Source organism: Limulus polyphemus, unplaced genomic scaffold (genome assembly GCF_000517525.1).
Source record: "Limulus polyphemus unplaced genomic scaffold, Limulus_polyphemus-2.1.2 Scaffold1848, whole genome shotgun sequence".
Lineage (NCBI taxonomy): Eukaryota > Metazoa > Arthropoda > Merostomata > Xiphosura > Limulidae > Limulus > Limulus polyphemus.
In genome coordinates this window covers 62,894-81,516 of record NW_013667458.1, presented here as the reverse complement: position 1 = coordinate 81,516, position 18,623 = coordinate 62,894, and the positions used below count along the sequence as shown (strand labels likewise).

Here is an 18,623-nt window from a genome sequence, read left to right as displayed (position 1 = left end):
ACATACTATTTATTAAATTTGAAGTTCATAAACTAACATTTTCTAATCATTTTCTTCAAAAATGTTAATGTACCACATAGCCTTTAATATACTATGATGACATTAACTCAGAATTTCCTATTCTCAGCAAATATAAGTATATAAAAATTGTATAACAAATATGCTTAAAGTCATTTGTACAATAAACAAGTTAGTCATCTTACGTTCTTTTTTTATGCCGTGAACAAAAATAAAAATGGTCATAAATTTTATTTTCCATAAGCCATAAACAATTTAATTTTATTAGGTTCTGGAGTTTATATTTAATAACAGAAATGTTTTATAATTTATAAAAAATGTTACTAAAACCCTTATTCTTTCAATAGCTAAAAATCCTTTTTATTATAGATTACTGAGAAATCAAAACAAAGATCTGTTTGTTTATTTTACCATAAAAATATACATAAGATTACTTTATCTGAGAGCAAACCAATGAAATATTGAACTTGGAAAGAAAACACATTCTAAAAAATCTAATATGGCATACCTTATATTTTTGTCAATATTCAGCAAAAACCTTCCTAATATATTTACTCCCAACACCTGAAACAAAAGTAATAAGCTTAAGTTTGGAATGGTTAAAACAGCTAGTCAAGTTCACCCCTTCTGTACTGATAGTTATACCTAAACACAACAACAAACAGAACATTATAAGGGACTTTATAATGATAAAGTAACATCTACATAAATAAAAACTACATATAACAAGAAATTTTGGTACTCGACTTATCAACTTTGTGTCCATCAGCATATTAAATGCAAATACAGCCTTATATCAACACACAGCTATCTTGAACTTTGGGTCATTCCTTTCCGAGACAATCCATGTACAATTATATATGCCTATCATTAAAAAAAACTTAAATTTTACTTTGTTTTTTCACATTCTTTAAAATATTGCCAACTTCAAATTTCAGATATTTTCTCTAAGAAACAAAATTTCATTTAACTTCTTTTAGTTTTTTATACTTATAAGTTGTTTTTTTTTCTTACAATTTCAACCAACTCGATATGGCCAAGGAAAACCTTGAGATACATTTCTCTCAGCCACCAACTAAGATTTTAATAAGAAGTTTTACTTATTATGTTCAAAGTTAACACTCACACTTTTCTGCCACTTCTTTATATTATCTTAATGTTTCAGACAGATTCAATACTTTCAAACATACTGGTCAGTTAATATCCTGACCAATACTGCCATCAAAACTAATAGAGAAGCTCCACAGGGTGTTTGCAACAGTGAAATGTCAGCCAGAAATTGAGAAATAAATGCATATTAACAAATAAATACTGGTCTTCTAAATGTAGATTAGTGTTGCTTTTTTTTTATAGCAAGTAGTTTTACCACTATGTATCATCAAATGTCTAGTTGGTTCTACAAGAATTAAACATCCAATATAACAATCACTATTCATCAACATCACTCAAGTAAAGTTATTGTGATAAGTGCAGTGATCACTATATCTAACTACATGAACCTGTGTTTAGTGGTTGAAATAATTTTATGAACAAAACATTAATTTTTGTGATTTGTACTTTTAATATAATACATTATATAACAAGAACTAACTCTATGCTTGTTACATTCAAAACCAACTAAACGGACACTTGGTATCTCATAAATATTGAATATCAGTATTCTAATGTTCTGTTACACTACAAAAATTTGAGAAATTAAAAATTTCTATGGTACTAAATTTATTTATAGCACATTTATACATCATTCATGGTTAATAAAAAGAAGCCTTACCAAAGACTTTTTTTAGGTTCAGTAGCCATCTAACACTGAAGTTACTTATTTATAAGCATGAAAGAAGTCTACGATAATCAGAAATTTGTACTTTTTGCTTAGTTTATCATATATGAACACTATACTTACCCTTAAACCACTCTCAGATTTGATTCCCATTATAGATAAGACGGTTTCATATAGGATAGCATTGCCTACATTTTTACTTGTTTCTGTATTTGTAGCTACCTAAAAATCAGCACAAAAACATATACAAATTTACATGTAATTTTGGTATATGCAGCTTTGAAAATCCTATTATACTTGTTTTAAAAAATCTTTAAAATTCTTCTACAAAATAAATAAAATACAAATTAGTTTTGAACAACACTAGTCCCTAAAACAATTTCTACTGGCATAATTAATTTTTAGAAAAAGATGGAATATATTTTTAAAAAGTTACCTACTACAAAGTTTAAATATGCTCCAAACAGAAAAAAATTTAAATAAAAACTCAAGTGCCACGAAAAATGTATTTGATTTTGAAATATTTTTAACAGTTCACCAAAACTATAAAAACTAAAACTTTGGTAATTTGGGTTGGATATTTGGAATTTATTTAAGGAAATGATACTTATTTACAGTAAATATTAATTAACAAAAACAAAACTGAAAAATTTTCCAGTTCTGCACATTAATGATTACTATATAAATTCGTTTGTAAATCACTTGTTTGTTTTTTTAATGAAGAACCATAATTACCAATAATTCTCACATTCTGCAGTCAACATTTGGTTATTTTCTCTGTTTTAATCTAGATTAGATAATATTTTCTTTACTATCAAGTGAACATGATTTATCTCTTTGTTCCTCCTCCTTCACCAGTATAAAAGTTGCTTATGTTTAAAATTAAATTTTCATTAACAAATTTTCAAGGTGACTGGCAATAAGACAAGATGTGTACGAGTTTAATAACCAATTCATTGTCCCAATATTTTCTTGACACTGATCACAAAATGAGCAGCAAACATTCATGGAGTGTTTGTTTAGTGTCGTGACATTCAAGTAAAATTATAAATTACTAAATATATTAAGGGGTCATTCATAATTTCTGACACTTTCATGAGTGTACAAAGTATATTATGGGGGGGGGGGGTTAAGAGATATGTAGGCTTTTAAAAAACCTTGAGAGGACATTGTTGTTTGCTACTAATAAATAACTTGCAAAAGTGTTGACCAGCAGCAACTCTGGCAAACTTGTAGATTTAAACACCTCACTTCTGTTTCCCAATACTCTATTTATAATGACTAATATTCAATAACTTCACTATTTTTTGTGTATGCAGAGTCTCAAAAAAAAAGCATGTTTTGAGCACTCATGAAAATGCCAAAAACTGTGAATGAATCCTAACAAATATTTTACAGTCAATCATTTTGATATCTATGCTTGTAAAAAGGTAACATATTTTCCCAGTTATATGTCCCAGATTACCACATACTCAAGAAAAGATAACAACAAAATGATTATTACAGTTAAATAAAGGTGTTAAAAATTTTCACAAATTATTTTCATATATCCTAACACAACTAAATAAATGCAGCAAGAAAAGAATACTTGTGCCAAAATGTCATTCATAATTTCACTGGCTTCATCATCCTGTTTTCCTAACACTCTAAGCAGTCTCAAAATTTTCACCTGAAAAAAACAAGAGTAACGTTCAATAAAAAAAAAGGTTACACTGAATAAAAAATACACAAACCAACACTATTAACCTTTATACAAAGTACATGCAATATTTAAGGCATGCTCAAATTCAGATATCTGACTGCAGAATTGTTTCATGTAGATATGGCAACCTACATCTTCATGGTGCAGCTTAAATCTACAGGAACTGTGCACATATCTTGAAGCCTTTAATGATAGTTATAGTCTAATAAAAATATCTCTATTCAAGTGAGGGTTGGGTACTCTGTTTCATGTTTTGATTCTGACTCAACAGTTTTTGTTATATAATTTGTAAAAACAAAAAGTATCAGTAGTACACAATGTGTCATCACATAGTAAGAAAAGAGTACAAAAAGCCATCATGTTAAAGAGCCAGTTGAAAATGCATAGCCATTAACCCTATATATGAAGTTGCATATAACAATGTTTACTATAATTCTGGATTTACTAAGAGCATTTTCACAAAATTTGGTAGGCTGGGCTTTTAGTAAACATTACAAGTGTGTTGTACACAAAAAGACATACTTTTTAATAATGTATTTTTACTAAAAATACATTATTAAAAGTATTTTTACTAAAAATTTGTTTCAGAACTTACTCAGTCACTCTGACTTAGATGCTGACTAGTCTTAGTGCAAGGTGATTAGAGATTTTTGGGACAAAGAATAGTTTTTTATTCATGACATGAAAATCACTTCGCACTCAGACTAGTAATGAAACAGACTCGATATTTTCACAAACAAATCTTTAGTAAAAATGCTTCATTAAAAAATCTGATTTTTTTTTTATGTACCAAAGACTTGGAACCATTACTAAAAGTTTACTAAATTTTGTGAAGATACATACACAGCATTAAACGTTATAGTATAAATACTTAAGATGTACAAACATGTATTTTATACCAAGCCCATTGCTAAAGGGTTAACAGAATATTAAAAAGAGTTTGTCTCTGAAAATTTTCACAAACTTTTCTTTTGTCTAAATAGATAATGACTTAACTCTGCAGTACTGGTATTTTAGCCATGATGGTACATTTCAAATACAAGCACGTGTTTGTTGAGTTTTGTGCAAAGTTACTCAAGGGCTATCTGTACTAATAATTTCTAATTTTGAAGTGACAGACTAGAAGAAAGGCAGCTAGTCAATACTACCCAATGCTAACTCTTGAAATATGTTTCATCAACAAATAATGGGATTCACCATCAGATGATAATACCCCCCCATGGCTGAAAGAGCTAGCAGGTGATGAGTTTCATTCCTACAACCCTCTGATTGCAAGTCGAGAGCCATAAACCACCAGATAATCCCCAGCCCCAAGAACCTTTATCAGAATAATCAGACCAATAATTTCTCCATAACTAAAACTTACATCATGTTAATCAAAATAATTAAAACAGCTCCACTTTACTTTAGAACTTATCAGTGGTGTAGCCAAGTATATGAACATGAGGCCAAAGACATCTTCAAGTATTAAGAAATTAATTTGCACATATAGATCTAATACCATAACCCACTAAACACTTTGCTGAGTTTTAGGTTTATCTATGTGCATAAAAATGATAATTTTCTTCCAGTTCCCATTTATGTATTGTTGAAAAATAATAATATTAACTGTGCAAGGTTATTAATCCTTTGAGAAGTGACTAAATTCCAGCAATTTCAATTTTCATTCAAAAACACAATTAAAAGTATTTCTGTGCAATAGAAGAAAATGAAAGTTAAACTTTTTGAACTAATATTATGTGTCAACATTAAAAGAAACACTCCTAAAAGCACCTTAAATCATGAACAAGCCACTCAATATAAAGCATATATATTAAAAAAAATAACAATAAGGTTGATTTACTAGAAAGTAAATAGTGTAAAAAACTAAGTACAAAGTAGATTACAGAACATATTGCAAAAAAAAAACAACACTAACAGTATTACAACATGTGTTATGATCCTTTAACATAAAATTGCAACAGAAATAACCATTTACACTTAAAATAATAACCCCTTTCACTGAGGTTTACTGGAACTCATACTTGTACATCAGTGTACTTTTGAATATTCTAACAAGTTGTAAAGCAAAGAAAAAAATTTCTAGGTAATGTATTTTCTCACTTTTTTGGATGCACTGTTTATAATTCTGCCTTTCATTAATATATCTCTTTTTAAATTAAAGATTTTTGTAACAGCAAAATATGCTATCATTACTGAGTGTGTGAGTATTAATTATATCGATACTAGCATACAGCCCATCAAAAATGACGGAGCAAGTACTAACACCTCCACCCCATAGTATACCCTAACCTCACATTTCATAGCTAACTGAAATAAACAGATTTTGTGAAATCAAAGTTGACCAACAAAGAGGCAGAAAAGTGCAGTAGATGCAGTCAAACATCGGTAAGTTCCTTTGTTGCCAATCAAAATTAAGATCATTCATGAAATGAATTTGTGGCATCTTCATATAATAATTATCGGTAAAAATCAGTTAGATTAACAACTTCTAATATACAGAAAAGCCAGTGTGTTTTGGTAACACTACATTCCAATAATGGCTTTTATGTAATGTTGCTCAGCAACAAAAGTATAACCTTATATTGTTGTTAGTCTATATACTGAAAGTATAAAATTAATTGTATAGACAACAAAACTGGAAAAACACATGTTGATTTCTTAATTTAGAGTCTCTGTTCATTAAAGAGGTTTGTTTTTTATTAAAAACATTAGTAATAAAATAGAAAATATCTTAATTCAGAAAAGATTTAAGTTTAAAACTGAATCAATATTTTTACTTTCACGATAGGCTAGGTGATTCCACACTACATCTTTACTTTAGGCTTATTATACCAGCACTCACTACACTTGTAAGGTTTCATGTCACACACACACACACCTTTACGGCCCACTTACACCCACATCACTAAAATCATAATGTACAGACAGAAACTGAACTATTCTGTCTGGATAAATACATTTTGGTTTTTATGATTCCTCCTATTTGAAGAAATCAAGTGTGACATGACATAGACACTGGCTTTCATATAAGTTAGATTAAGCACTAAAGCACACAAAAAAAACATTATGCTCCAGGATGTATAAAGCCCATACAAGAGCACAGCTACAATTTTTGATGTAATTAACCCTCTCGCTATGGGCTCAGTTAATTACACAAACCTCATGACTCCAAAGTAACCATCAGGGTTTCCATACTATAACTTTCAATATGTTTTATGTATTAAACAAAACTCAGAATTTTTAATGAAGTATTTTTACTAAACATTTGTCCAAGAATATACAGCCATGGTGTTGACTGCTCTAAGTGCAAAGTGATTTATACTTTTCATCTGAAAAATGTCTACTTTCACTTGCATAATCTCTAAAACCTCCTAAATAAATATCTAACTTTTTTTTTTCAGTAGAATTTTATATTTTATCTTGTAATTCGATACAGTAACATGAGCTGCATGTTTGCTGATTGATTTACAACTTGAGTGGTAGGATTATTAGTTAGATGTTTTTCAAAGGGCAATAAAACAATAAAGTTAAGAGTAAACAGATGTAAACTGTTACAATACTGTTGTAATTTTATGTTAGTATTTGTTGTCATTATAGAAAGAAAAAGGGTAATTTAGATTTATCGTTTTTTTTATGGTGGTTATTAACCAAATGGGTTTAGAGTTAGGGTAAAGAAAATAACATATGTAAGGAACAATCTGCTCACGAACAGTACCTCATGAAAATGTTTTTTGTTTTTTTTCATTATCTTAACTAATAAGTTACTAATTTTTACATTTTGTTACTTTTTATAATAATAAATAAAGAATACACATTAAAAACAAGAAATATAGTACTTATCTGGTCTTCTTTTTTTTTATTGTTATTGTCAAATGTAAATGAACTTAACCCTACTTTTTTCTACTAATGATACGACTACACTAAACAATATTTTATTTAATTCAATAATGCACCCAAGAACATAGAGTAATAAAATGTAAAAAGCAAAGAATGTCCTACAACTACCATAATTTTTCTGTGTTTCTGATTATGCAATAAGAGCCATTAAAAGTTCAGCTAAGCTCATAGACATGATTCCTTTGAGAATACATTTGAAACTGAATGATGAAACAGACAATGCCCTGTACAGAAAACAATGTAATATAATACATCATTTGATAGATTATAACTTTGGCTTTCTATTGTTTATAAATAATATAGTATAAAACATCAGCAGTTTGTGAAAGATAGGGTGTGACAGGTGCGCACAGCAAGTAGGTCTTATTTTCTAGTTTATGGTTTATAAGATTGAAGTTATAAAAATCATGCTTTGCCTGAGTAAATATCTATATTATAATGAGTAATTTACATTAAATTCCATTAATTCTTGGTAAATAAATTAAAGAGGGAATTAAAGAGCAAATGTCACAATTCTCGTACTAGGAGAGATTGAGAATCTTTTAAATATTTCATTGTAAAATTAAGAACTTGTAACTTATATAATATTAAAATTTGGTTTATTAACTACATTTTGATGCAAATTTATTCATATACAATGATAATAACAGAGTTTAATTAAATTTTGAATGTAACTCTCAAAACATTTGTGGCATGCACTTTGATCTGCCCATGGCAAAAGGATTGATACATCATCATCATTGTGTTTACTTCAGTTTTCCAATATACACTTTCTTCTCAGAAGTAATGTCTAATTGATACATTACCTGAAGAAAAGGATCATTGATACCATTCACATCATGATCAGGTGAGTAGCCTGCCATCACAAGATTTTTCAGGATCCGTACTAAGTTTGGTACAAGCTAAACAGGAAAATACAGAAAGAAATGTTTTATGTATATTACACAAAGTTTAGCTGATGCTAGTCTTTCTGAAGGGCAGATATCAATGACATATATAAATCTTATCATACAGTTTTCAAAGTGTAAGTTTAAATCTATGAGTTCTACACAGAAGCATAGCTTAAAAATTAATACTTTTAACACTAAAAAAACATATTTAGTAACTAGTTCATCTACTTAATTTTTGAAATTGGCTATTAAATAAAAGTGTACAAAATTACAGACTATAATTAAGATAGACACACACACAAGTCCTCCATATGTGGCCAGCTCAAAGAACATTTAATTTGATACTTAGGTAAAAAGCATTTCTGAAATTTAGAGGTTTTTAGTTCAATACAAAACTGTATATTAAGTTAGATAAAATGACTCTTATATAATCTGATATGAAAAAAATTAGAAAACTTAATGCATAATAATTCTTTTTTTGTTAAAACATTAAAATGTTTCGGTGATCTTATAACTCCTGATGATGGTACTGTAAGAGCACCAAAACATGTGGAGTCTAATATTCTAATAAACAAATTTACTATACATTAAGTTATTTAATCTTTTTTATGGTATATTAGTATATATTACAGGTTTGCTGTGATAACTAGTTTCATCCAAATCACTTTTCTCTGGTAACTTACAAATACTAGCCAGAAAAAATAGTAACACGATAATAACAGATATTCTTTTTAACAGTTTAGGCATCAGAGATAATAGTTTTAATGAATCACTGTAACTTTACTCTAAAATTGATTCTTAAACAAAGTATGTACCTTTTTGAAATATAGTAGTGTGTCTGAACACATGGAACATAATTCGGTGACTAGGATTACTCCAGCAACAAGTACACCTTATAAAAAATAACATATCATTACTAATAGCCAAGAAATGGTGAAAATAGATTTATCTTGTTTTTAAACCTATCTTTAACACAAAATACCTTTTCTTAACATAAGTTTATGAAAACAAAATACTCTCTGAGTTAAATTATTGAATTAGGTGGTCAAATATACTAAAAACAATAGAGAAAAAAATACTGTAATATAAGTAAATATATAAAGAAATATCAAGTTAAAAATACCACAATAATAACTTTTGATTAGACAGAGAGCTAAATACAGGGTTTAAGTCCATTTTTCAAAGTGCAATCAAAGATTTTCAAGCACTTTTCATGAACACACACATTATAATTTCTAGGACCAAAAAATAACATCATGCTACAATTCACAAGTGTTTAAAACCAACAGGCCTATAATTCTTTATAACAATCAATCACAAAACTGCAGATATTTGTTTTTCTTTTACATTCCTCTTAATTTATCGATATCAGCTTTTGGTGTTTAAACCATTACATTGGAAGATAAATAATTGGATACAATATGTGAAAAAGTATGTGTTACAGTTGAAAATTCAAATTTTTGAAAATATAATATGTTGCTTATAGCACTTGCTGTCTAACAACTGAACACAAAGAACATGAACAGTGTTTTCTAAAGCTAATAAAATCACTGTAAAAACACAGTGTTGAAAGAGAACCAAATATATTTTACCCAGCAATGTTTCAGGCAACTGTTCTTTGTTAAAACTTAATTTGATAATATAATACCTCTTAAAAAAAGCAGCACAAATCTAGTAAAGACTCTGTAATGGATAAATCAATGTTGTGTTTTTACAGTGATTTGATTTTATGACATTTATCTCTTAATGTTATGCAGGTTTCAATTATTCTGAAAACTTTTATCATTTCTACAACAATGCCAAGCTTAAGTGGTTTTTCAATATCTCTAAAGTTTATAGATTAAAAAAAACTTATGCATTGTTGAACATTTAAATAAAATGAAAGATTTATTCACTTATCAGTCACCTTTTGCAAAAATACTGTGTATGTTTTCTCAGGCATGTTATAGTGTTATTCTAATAAGCCTAAAATCTGTGGTAAAAATCACGTGAACTACAGATATTTTTTTTTTAGTATTCCAGACAATCCAGTATTGTTTTATATGTTCATAAGGATATTTGGAAAAATTTGGAGCCAGTGTTGTATCTATAAGCTACATAGTTTCTTTAATGCTTTGTAACAGTCCTAGGGAATCTTGTTTTAATGTTATTTCAATGTGGATATATTAACATAAAAAGAAACTTACAGTCTGAACTACCACATTAAAATATAAGGTTTTATTAAAGTTTGAAAGGTTAATAACACCTTATATTTTAATGTGGTACTTCAGCCTATAAATTTATATTTACATTGAACCAAGGAAGTTAACTGATCAAAGTTCCTTCTATTTATTATACAAACACATAACAAGCCAAAGTTAAAACCTATTACTTTGGATGTTCTATAACTAGCCTAAATGTAAAGTCAAATAATATAAAATGTAGAATAATGCCAACTTATTTTGTTACATAAAACTTTTGATAATTATAACTTCATTTTACAAAACTTTTAGCAAGTGAATAAAAAAAAAAAAGTTTATGTGTAGTTTTGCTACACATATGGCTATCTGCCACCATCCATAATTTTGAACTGCTGTCCAACTAATAGTGGGATTGATCATCACATTTAGACATGCCATGGCTGAAAGAGTGAGCATGTTTAGCAATGGGTTTTGATCTTATGGCTCTTTACTTTTAAGAGGATGTTAGAAACATCTTTTACATTAAGTAAAAAAAGCTTGTAACTTTTTGAACCAGTAGATCTTGCTATATCTGCATTTCAAAAATGCAGTTCAGTTATTTTTTTGTGCTTTATTAAAATTTCTTCTGTATATAACAAAATTCTGCATAAGCACAACCTTTGACTATCGATAAATAAAATGGTACTGGTCTGAATTTAAAGTGTTTTGATGACAGTATTAAAGAACTAAACATACAGTAACCACAATCTTACTGACCAGCTCTGGAAAGCATAGAACTCAAACAAGAATACACATGAATGACAAGGAGAAAAACCAATCTAAAAGTACAAACAGTGAAATATAATATATAAATTGAGTTAAGTTACATCTGACATATTTCATGGGGGCAGGGGCTTAAAAATGGGAAATGCAACAAGTAATTTTTTTTTTAAAAGTACTCAATTAAAAATAAAATTCCATGACTCTATAGTAAAATGGCAATTTTCCATGGTATTTCAGTACTGGTATTTTTTAAAGCAGTTTTCCAGAACTTCACAGCTTTTCAGGCACATGTAAAAAAACACTGTAAATGTCAAGTTAGAAAAATACAACAATGGTATTTGTTGATTCTGCAAGCCAAAACTATCTGCTGGACAGATCCCAGACTAATACATGTTAATAGCATAATCAGGTACACAAAACTGTCAACGTTTTTATAATACCAAGTAAGCATGGCTGGCTCTATTTTTAACTAATGTTGGCTACAGGTTTAAGAGCTAGACTAAAAGTAGAAAAAAATTACTTCATATTTCAATATACTTTTAATATATATATATATATACTGTACCAATAAAACTAAAAACAATTTTAGTCAATACGTTTAAGTTTATATGTTTTGGTCTAAGATATCTGTACAACAATTTCCCTCTACCTGCCAATCAACTTAAAATTTACACCAAGTTCAATCCTTAAGAAAATATAGAAATGTTTCAGTTATATCCCCTATAAGAACCCAATACAAAATACTAGCAAAATTTAACTAAATTGTAAGCACCCAACAACTTAACAAAGTCAGGCTTCAACAACATTTCTGATAATATAAATGCTCTTCATCAAAGTATCAACAAAGAGATAGCAAGAATTCAACCAAAAAATAAACCAAATTTTCTTAATCACTTACTTTTGGAATTTCTTAGCTACTTATAAAAACAAGTTTATGGTAATTTGAGGCCAAAATTCTCTCTCTTTCTTTACTTAATTTTTCTCAAAAGTAGAGTTATAGTTAGATGCAATTGTAATAATATTTTTTATTTGCTTTTATCTATTATTATAGCCAATGTTACATTAGTTGTTATACACCTAAATCTTTATGATAACTAATTCTATATTGTTCATGAATGTATTTTCTTAATGCTCTTCAGTTAACTTTCGTTCTACTTTACATTAACTTTCCTTAAAATATTATTTACATAGGTAGTGGAGGAATGTTTGTGTGGGGGAGGAGGTCCACAACCCACTCACACATTTCTAATAGAACAAAAATATATACTATCCTATATTAAAAGTTGGAATGAAGAACTGAGTAGAGAACATAGCAACAGGTGAAACTGCAATTGACTACATGATGTTATACGTTAATGATGTAAATATTCAGTTAGATTTATACCTCAAAATGTATACTTATTATGGTTTTTCTCAGTTAACTGAAAAAAAAAACCACAAATTTTTGTATATAAGTCCTGATATTTGTTAACTGAGCAAAATCTTAAGTATTTATTTTTAATCTTGATATCTGTTAATACAGACAAAGATTTAAAAATGAATATTTATCATGTTCTGTTTTTCAGTTAATAGAGATCTACTTTGAAAAATTAATATTTACCATGGTTCTTCTCAGTTAACAGAGATCTTGCTGCAGGTATAAACATTTCCAAAATTTCTGGTACTCTCTTGATAATGCGAAATGCACATAAAGCAGCCTAAGGAATAAAAATTTAAATTTTATACTATGTTATAAAATAATCAATGATAAGAAAAAATTAAATTCAACACTATAAATTCATTATAATCTTTAATAATTAACGTAAAACATTTACGCTTATTCTAGAATTGTACCAAAAAAATGTAGGGTAAGATGAGATCACTTTGAAAGAACCTAATTTGTAAAAAACAAAGTAACCATGAGATAAGTCATACTATAACTTTTGATAATGTGTGCATATCTTCACAAAATTGTGAAGACTATCAGTAATGTTACAATTCTTTTGTTGACAAAAAATCAGAATTTTTAATTAAGTATTTTTACTAAACATTTGTCTGTGAACATATGGAGTTAGAGTGTTGATTGGTCCAAGTGCAACATGATCTTTATGTTAAGATTAAAAATATTTTTCTTCATCTTAAAATTGTCAAATTTCAATTGTGTAACCTCTAAAACCTCCTAAATAAATCTCAAATGGTTTTTCTCCACAAAAACTATTTTTTTATCTGTTATTTTCTCTACTCTAACGCTATACGTGGTTGGCCAATTTGACCAACCTCACAATCCCTACAAAAATTAGGAAACAAATCTAAATTACACTTTGTTCTTTCTCGAAAGACTGCAAATTGTAACAGGAAACTACCACAATTGTTTATCCTAAATAGCTTAAAGCTCATAACAGTGAATATTTATACTTAATCTTATTGTTTTATTGACTTTTTGAACTATGTCTAACTAATAATCCAGCCACACAAGTTTTAAATCACTTGGCAAATGTACAGCTCATATTACCAAATCAACTTATGTAACATACCGGCTGCTCACAGTATACCCTGTAAATATTTTTTTTTTAATCTTACCTTATCTAACTTAATTACTTTTATAACAATAAACAAAGAATATACATGAAAAACAAGATACACAGTACTTATGTGTATCTTCTTTATTTTTGCTGTCGACTGTCTGTGAAACTTAAGTCTACTTTTTAATATTAATGGTAATACTAAACTAAATATTTTTTTTTATTTAATTACATAAGGCACCTAAGAACACAAAATAATAACATGCAAAAAGCAAATCTCGTCAATGTGTTTTCCATGGGAATAAAGTTTCAAAGTGGAAGCAAATACACAATTTTCTGTACAGAAAACAATGTAATATAATGTCATAATGGCTTTCTATTGGTTATAAATAGTATTAAATATCAGAGAGAACTATTGGCAAATCGTGAAAAAAAAAGGATGTGACAAGTGGACTCAGCAAGTGGGGGTGATTTTCTAGTTTATGGCTCCATAAACAAATAAGATTGACAGCTATAAAACTTATGCTTTGTCTGAATAATAACTATATTAAAATGATTAATTTACATTAAATTCCATACTTTCTGGAGAGGTGGTAAATAAATTAGAGAAGAGGAGAGACCTAGAGAGCAAATGTCACAATTTTCATACCTGGGGAGATTGACATTAACATTTGGTTTATTAACTACATTTTGATGCAAAGTTTATTTGTATACATTTATAATAAAGTAGTTTAATTAAATTTTGAATGTAACTGTAAAAAGGTTATGACATGCAGAAATGGGTACCCTCATGGAAAGAGCTACGAGTCATTATTTACTACTTACCCTGTTTTTAAGTTTATATTAAAACTTATACCTATGTTACATGGTAAAAAGAACAGTTATTAGCTAAGAAATGTTTTCTTTGTCAGTCTAAACTTGAATACTCAAAGCTCACAACTTGACTTAGGTTATTTACAATACATTTCTACTCAAATAATCAGGTACCACAGGTATTGAGAAGATCAAGTCTAATTACAAGATCATATGATTACTTTGCTCATGAAGATCATCAATTAAATTCCTATAAAAGTTGTACAAACTTTACAGTGTAAGAAGTCTATGAATTTTTTTTCTTCTTAAAATGAAGATATAATCCACCTATACTTCTCACTTTCTTTTTGCTAATTACACAGTTTTTTTTAAAGTTAGTAACTGCACCTTTTTCTTCAGGTACACATTTGAAGATTTTACAAGTTTCTCTACTTCTCCTGCCAGATCTCTGCTCATCTCTGGAGAACAGATTGATCCCAAGGCACTCAGTGCAAGTCCAGCTACAAACTGGGTTTGGCTTGTTAGATCACTGCAGAAAACAACAACAAACAAAAAAGAGATTTTAAATTATATACAATATCCAGATACTATCATGACTAATTACATCAAAATGAAAAAAGTTTAGTCTACCATTGTTGCTTAATAATACATTACTAGGAATTAAATCAATAATTGCCAGTCATACTGAGAAAAAGCATAAAAAAATTTCAGGTCTCTTTTCTAGGCCTAGAAATTTTTATATAAAAACAAAGTATTGAAAATCATTTTTGAAATAAAAATTTAATTTTTCAGTTACAGAAAACTTATTACTTAAAAGATAACTGCACAAGCATATGTAATTAAATACTTATCATTATGCATACTGAAGGGTCAGAGTGAATATTACATTCAAAATTTCATTAAAACTGTTTATCAATGTATGTCAATAAGCTTGGTATCAAATCATAGTTTATAATTCAGATTTTTATATTATACATGTTCTAATTTCTTGCTTTCAAAAGAAAATATCTAAATAAATTCTTAGTCTTCACTTCTCTGTGGTACGTGACACATTTGTGTTCCAAATTGCTCATCTTAAATTTTCTTTCTATCTTTACATGATCTTCTGAGTATCCAATTTATTTATAACCATTAAAAAGAGCAGTTTTTTCTTTACAAGTTTCTTTATACAATTATTTCAATTTGTTGCCCATAGATAAATACTGAACCCCAGTTTCATTGTTTATGATCATGTTTTTATGCTCCAAGCAACTAATAGATTTTTTTGTACTCTAAAAAGCATATTTGAAATTAACACATAATTTTGTGGACAACCAATATGGTATGAAAAGCTAATGCTAAGGAAGTATTTATTGTGTACAAATTACTGAAATAAGTTTCATCCCTAATGTAATTCCAAACTTTCTTGTTTTTTATGTATACCTTTTACTTGTTATAAATTTTTTACCAAAAGTAACTAAAATATAAAAAGTGGATGAAAAAAATTAAATAAAAACATCAGCTTGAGCTAACTGCATCATGTTATTGTAACCTGATTGGTTGTTTACACTAAGTTCTTATGCTGTGGTTAATTGCCTGTCATGAACTTAGATAGTGTCTAAAGAATAAAATTAAAAGCAAGCATATATGAAAATGTAAGATAGTTAAGTCTATTAGTAGAAATAAATGTAATTGTCTGTTATAATCTGCTGTCATTCTAGAAAAATAAATTTCATTTTTCATTTCATTATACACTGATAATTTTTCAATGGTTAAGTGTTATGGTAGAGAAAATAAGATATAAAGTGTAAGGTTTAACCCCAAAAAACCTTTCAATATTAATCTAGGAGATTTTAAAGGATATGCAAATGAATTAGGAAACTATATGAATAAAAAAAGAATTATTATTAGCATAAAAAATCACCTTTCATTTATACTAACTCAGTAAATGTTTTTTTAAGTTCACAGAAAATCTTTAGTAAAAACACCATATTAAAAAAGTCTAATTTTTTGTATCCAACAAGCTTGTAATGTTTACTGAAAGCTTGCCAAATTCTGTGAAGATACACTTAGCATATTCTGAGTTATAGTATTCGATGACGAGGAACCCACTTTGAGACTAATAATAGTTAGAAACGGCTTGAATGGGTAATGAAGAAAAACTTTAATATAAGTTTAACATAACAGTAAATAACATAACAAGAAAATTACAACATCAATGCAACTTAAGTAATAATTCCAACTTGAAAACAAAACATTTAAACAAATCATATTGTATATTTATTGTTACTTTAAAAAGAGTAAATTAAAACTAAACTTACTTTTTTAGGGAATTAGTAATTAACAAATGCACATCTTGCCGTTCATCTAAGAGAAGTGTTGCCCCTAAATATCCCACTCTTTTGTCTATGAATCTTGGTGATGCTATTAACTTCAAGCATTCAAGCTGGAAAAAAAATGCAAAAGGCATAAAGAAGATTTTCATTATAAATTAAGTTACATTTCTCAGAAACTGAGTATATAATATGTTAATGAACTGTCTATGCATTACATTAAATTAAGTAATAACTTATGTTGCATGGAAAGTCTATCTGATAGCCAAAATTATTATATATAACATTTACAGCTACAATTTATGGAAAAGAAAAGTGAGGCTTCAAACTGATACTTTGTATTTCATAAACGAAATACAATTATGCAGAAATTACTTTTGTTTGTTTTGTTGTTAAGCACAAAGCTATACACAATGGGCTATCTTACAAATGTTCTCCACAACTAACATAAGAAAAAATTTGTAATGAGGTTCAATATTAGTTTAAAATTTTCCTAGAATGTTAAATGATATTTTGTCACATCGCAAAAAAAAACAAAACAAAAATAAAGCTATGCTTAATCTTATGACATTTGAAAGTTCCTTTCCTTAACATTTTAAAACAAACCTGGCCAAAATGAGCAGGATAACCCAACATGTGAATGTACAGTAGCTTGGCAACATTGCGACATCTCCATGTGTTGTCCTCCTCTCGAAATGTTGAACGAATATAAGCACATTCTTTCTGTACTACTGCTCTTTCATCAGCTGCTGTCTTACATGCTCGTATTTGTCTTATAAGATCCCTCAAACGAATGGAAGAAGGTAAACCCCCTGTTAGTCTGTAAAAATATTTACAATCATTAAATCTTAAATCTAAATGTATTTTCACCTTCTAATACACATATATTTTACAGTTTGGAAAACAAGCTGTAAAATAATACAGTAAGCAAATGCATATAACTCAAAATAAAAGGTAAATCCCTCTTAGTTTGTGAAAAAAATAGGTAATCAGTTTCAAAAATAATGAATTTGACTCTTTCACTGCTATTTTCATAGATAAACAGCTCTTCCAGTGCATGGTTATTTCATAAAATAAGTAAGAACATTCAATGTTTAAAAATACATAATAATCTATTGTATAAGTAAAAATTAAAATATACAATTAAAAACTCTACATGTTTTGGTGGAAAAAGTTCCACCATCTTCAGGTTTATTTTTCAATACATAATAAAATAAAAATAAAAAGACTTCATTACTGAGACTTGCAAACTAAGACATTTTAACAATGGTATAAAACTCACATGTATACATTTTACCAAAGTTTGGAAAAATAAATTGTGATATACCACAGTAGCAGTATATGCATATGACTCAGAACAAAAGGTGGAAACACTGTGATCATTGCAGTGGGACAGTTAAATACAACTTTATTACTGTTAAAAATACTTTATCAAAGAGACTGAAAAGATGAATTGTTACACAATAGTAAGAGTATGCACACGAGTTAGTTCAGCCAACAAGCCAGGTTTCCTATGAAACCTATATCAATGAGAAACAGAAGAAGTTATTTATTCTTTGAGTAATGTACATATTTCAATTTAAATTATTTCTCAGAGTGACTATGACTGTAGTAGAAAAACAGATGTTACATACATTCATATCTCCCTGTTAACCTAAAGTTGAGAAAGTACATTTATCTTAAAACCTCACAAAGTAGAATACAATAAACACTATACTTTAATGACACATGATACAGTCTACCATATTAAGGAAATGCCAACTTGCTA

The 18,623-nt window shown here is 28.3% G+C and overlaps 1 protein-coding gene across 6 annotated transcripts in view; it reads right to left on the bottom strand.

Annotated features, from left to right (window-relative positions):
* Nucleotides 1-18,623, bottom strand: part of LOC106465146 (AP-1 complex subunit gamma-1-like) — a 63,224-nt gene that overhangs the window by 32,855 nt on the left and 11,746 nt on the right. For all 6 annotated transcript variants that reach the window (XM_022392970.1, XM_022392969.1, XM_022392971.1 and 3 more), the window contains 9 exons: nt 17,462-17,675; nt 16,844-16,968; nt 14,931-15,072; nt 12,830-12,926; nt 9,103-9,179; nt 8,204-8,299; nt 3,384-3,464; nt 1,919-2,017; nt 527-582 (listed from right to left, as the gene is read on the bottom strand). In XM_022392970.1, coding sequence (XP_022248678.1) covers nt 527-582; nt 1,919-2,017; nt 3,384-3,464; nt 8,204-8,299; nt 9,103-9,179; nt 12,830-12,926; nt 14,931-15,072; nt 16,844-16,968; nt 17,462-17,675 — 987 coding nt within the window. The remainder of the gene's footprint in view (nt 1-526; nt 583-1,918; nt 2,018-3,383; nt 3,465-8,203; nt 8,300-9,102; nt 9,180-12,829; nt 12,927-14,930; nt 15,073-16,843; nt 16,969-17,461; nt 17,676-18,623) is intronic.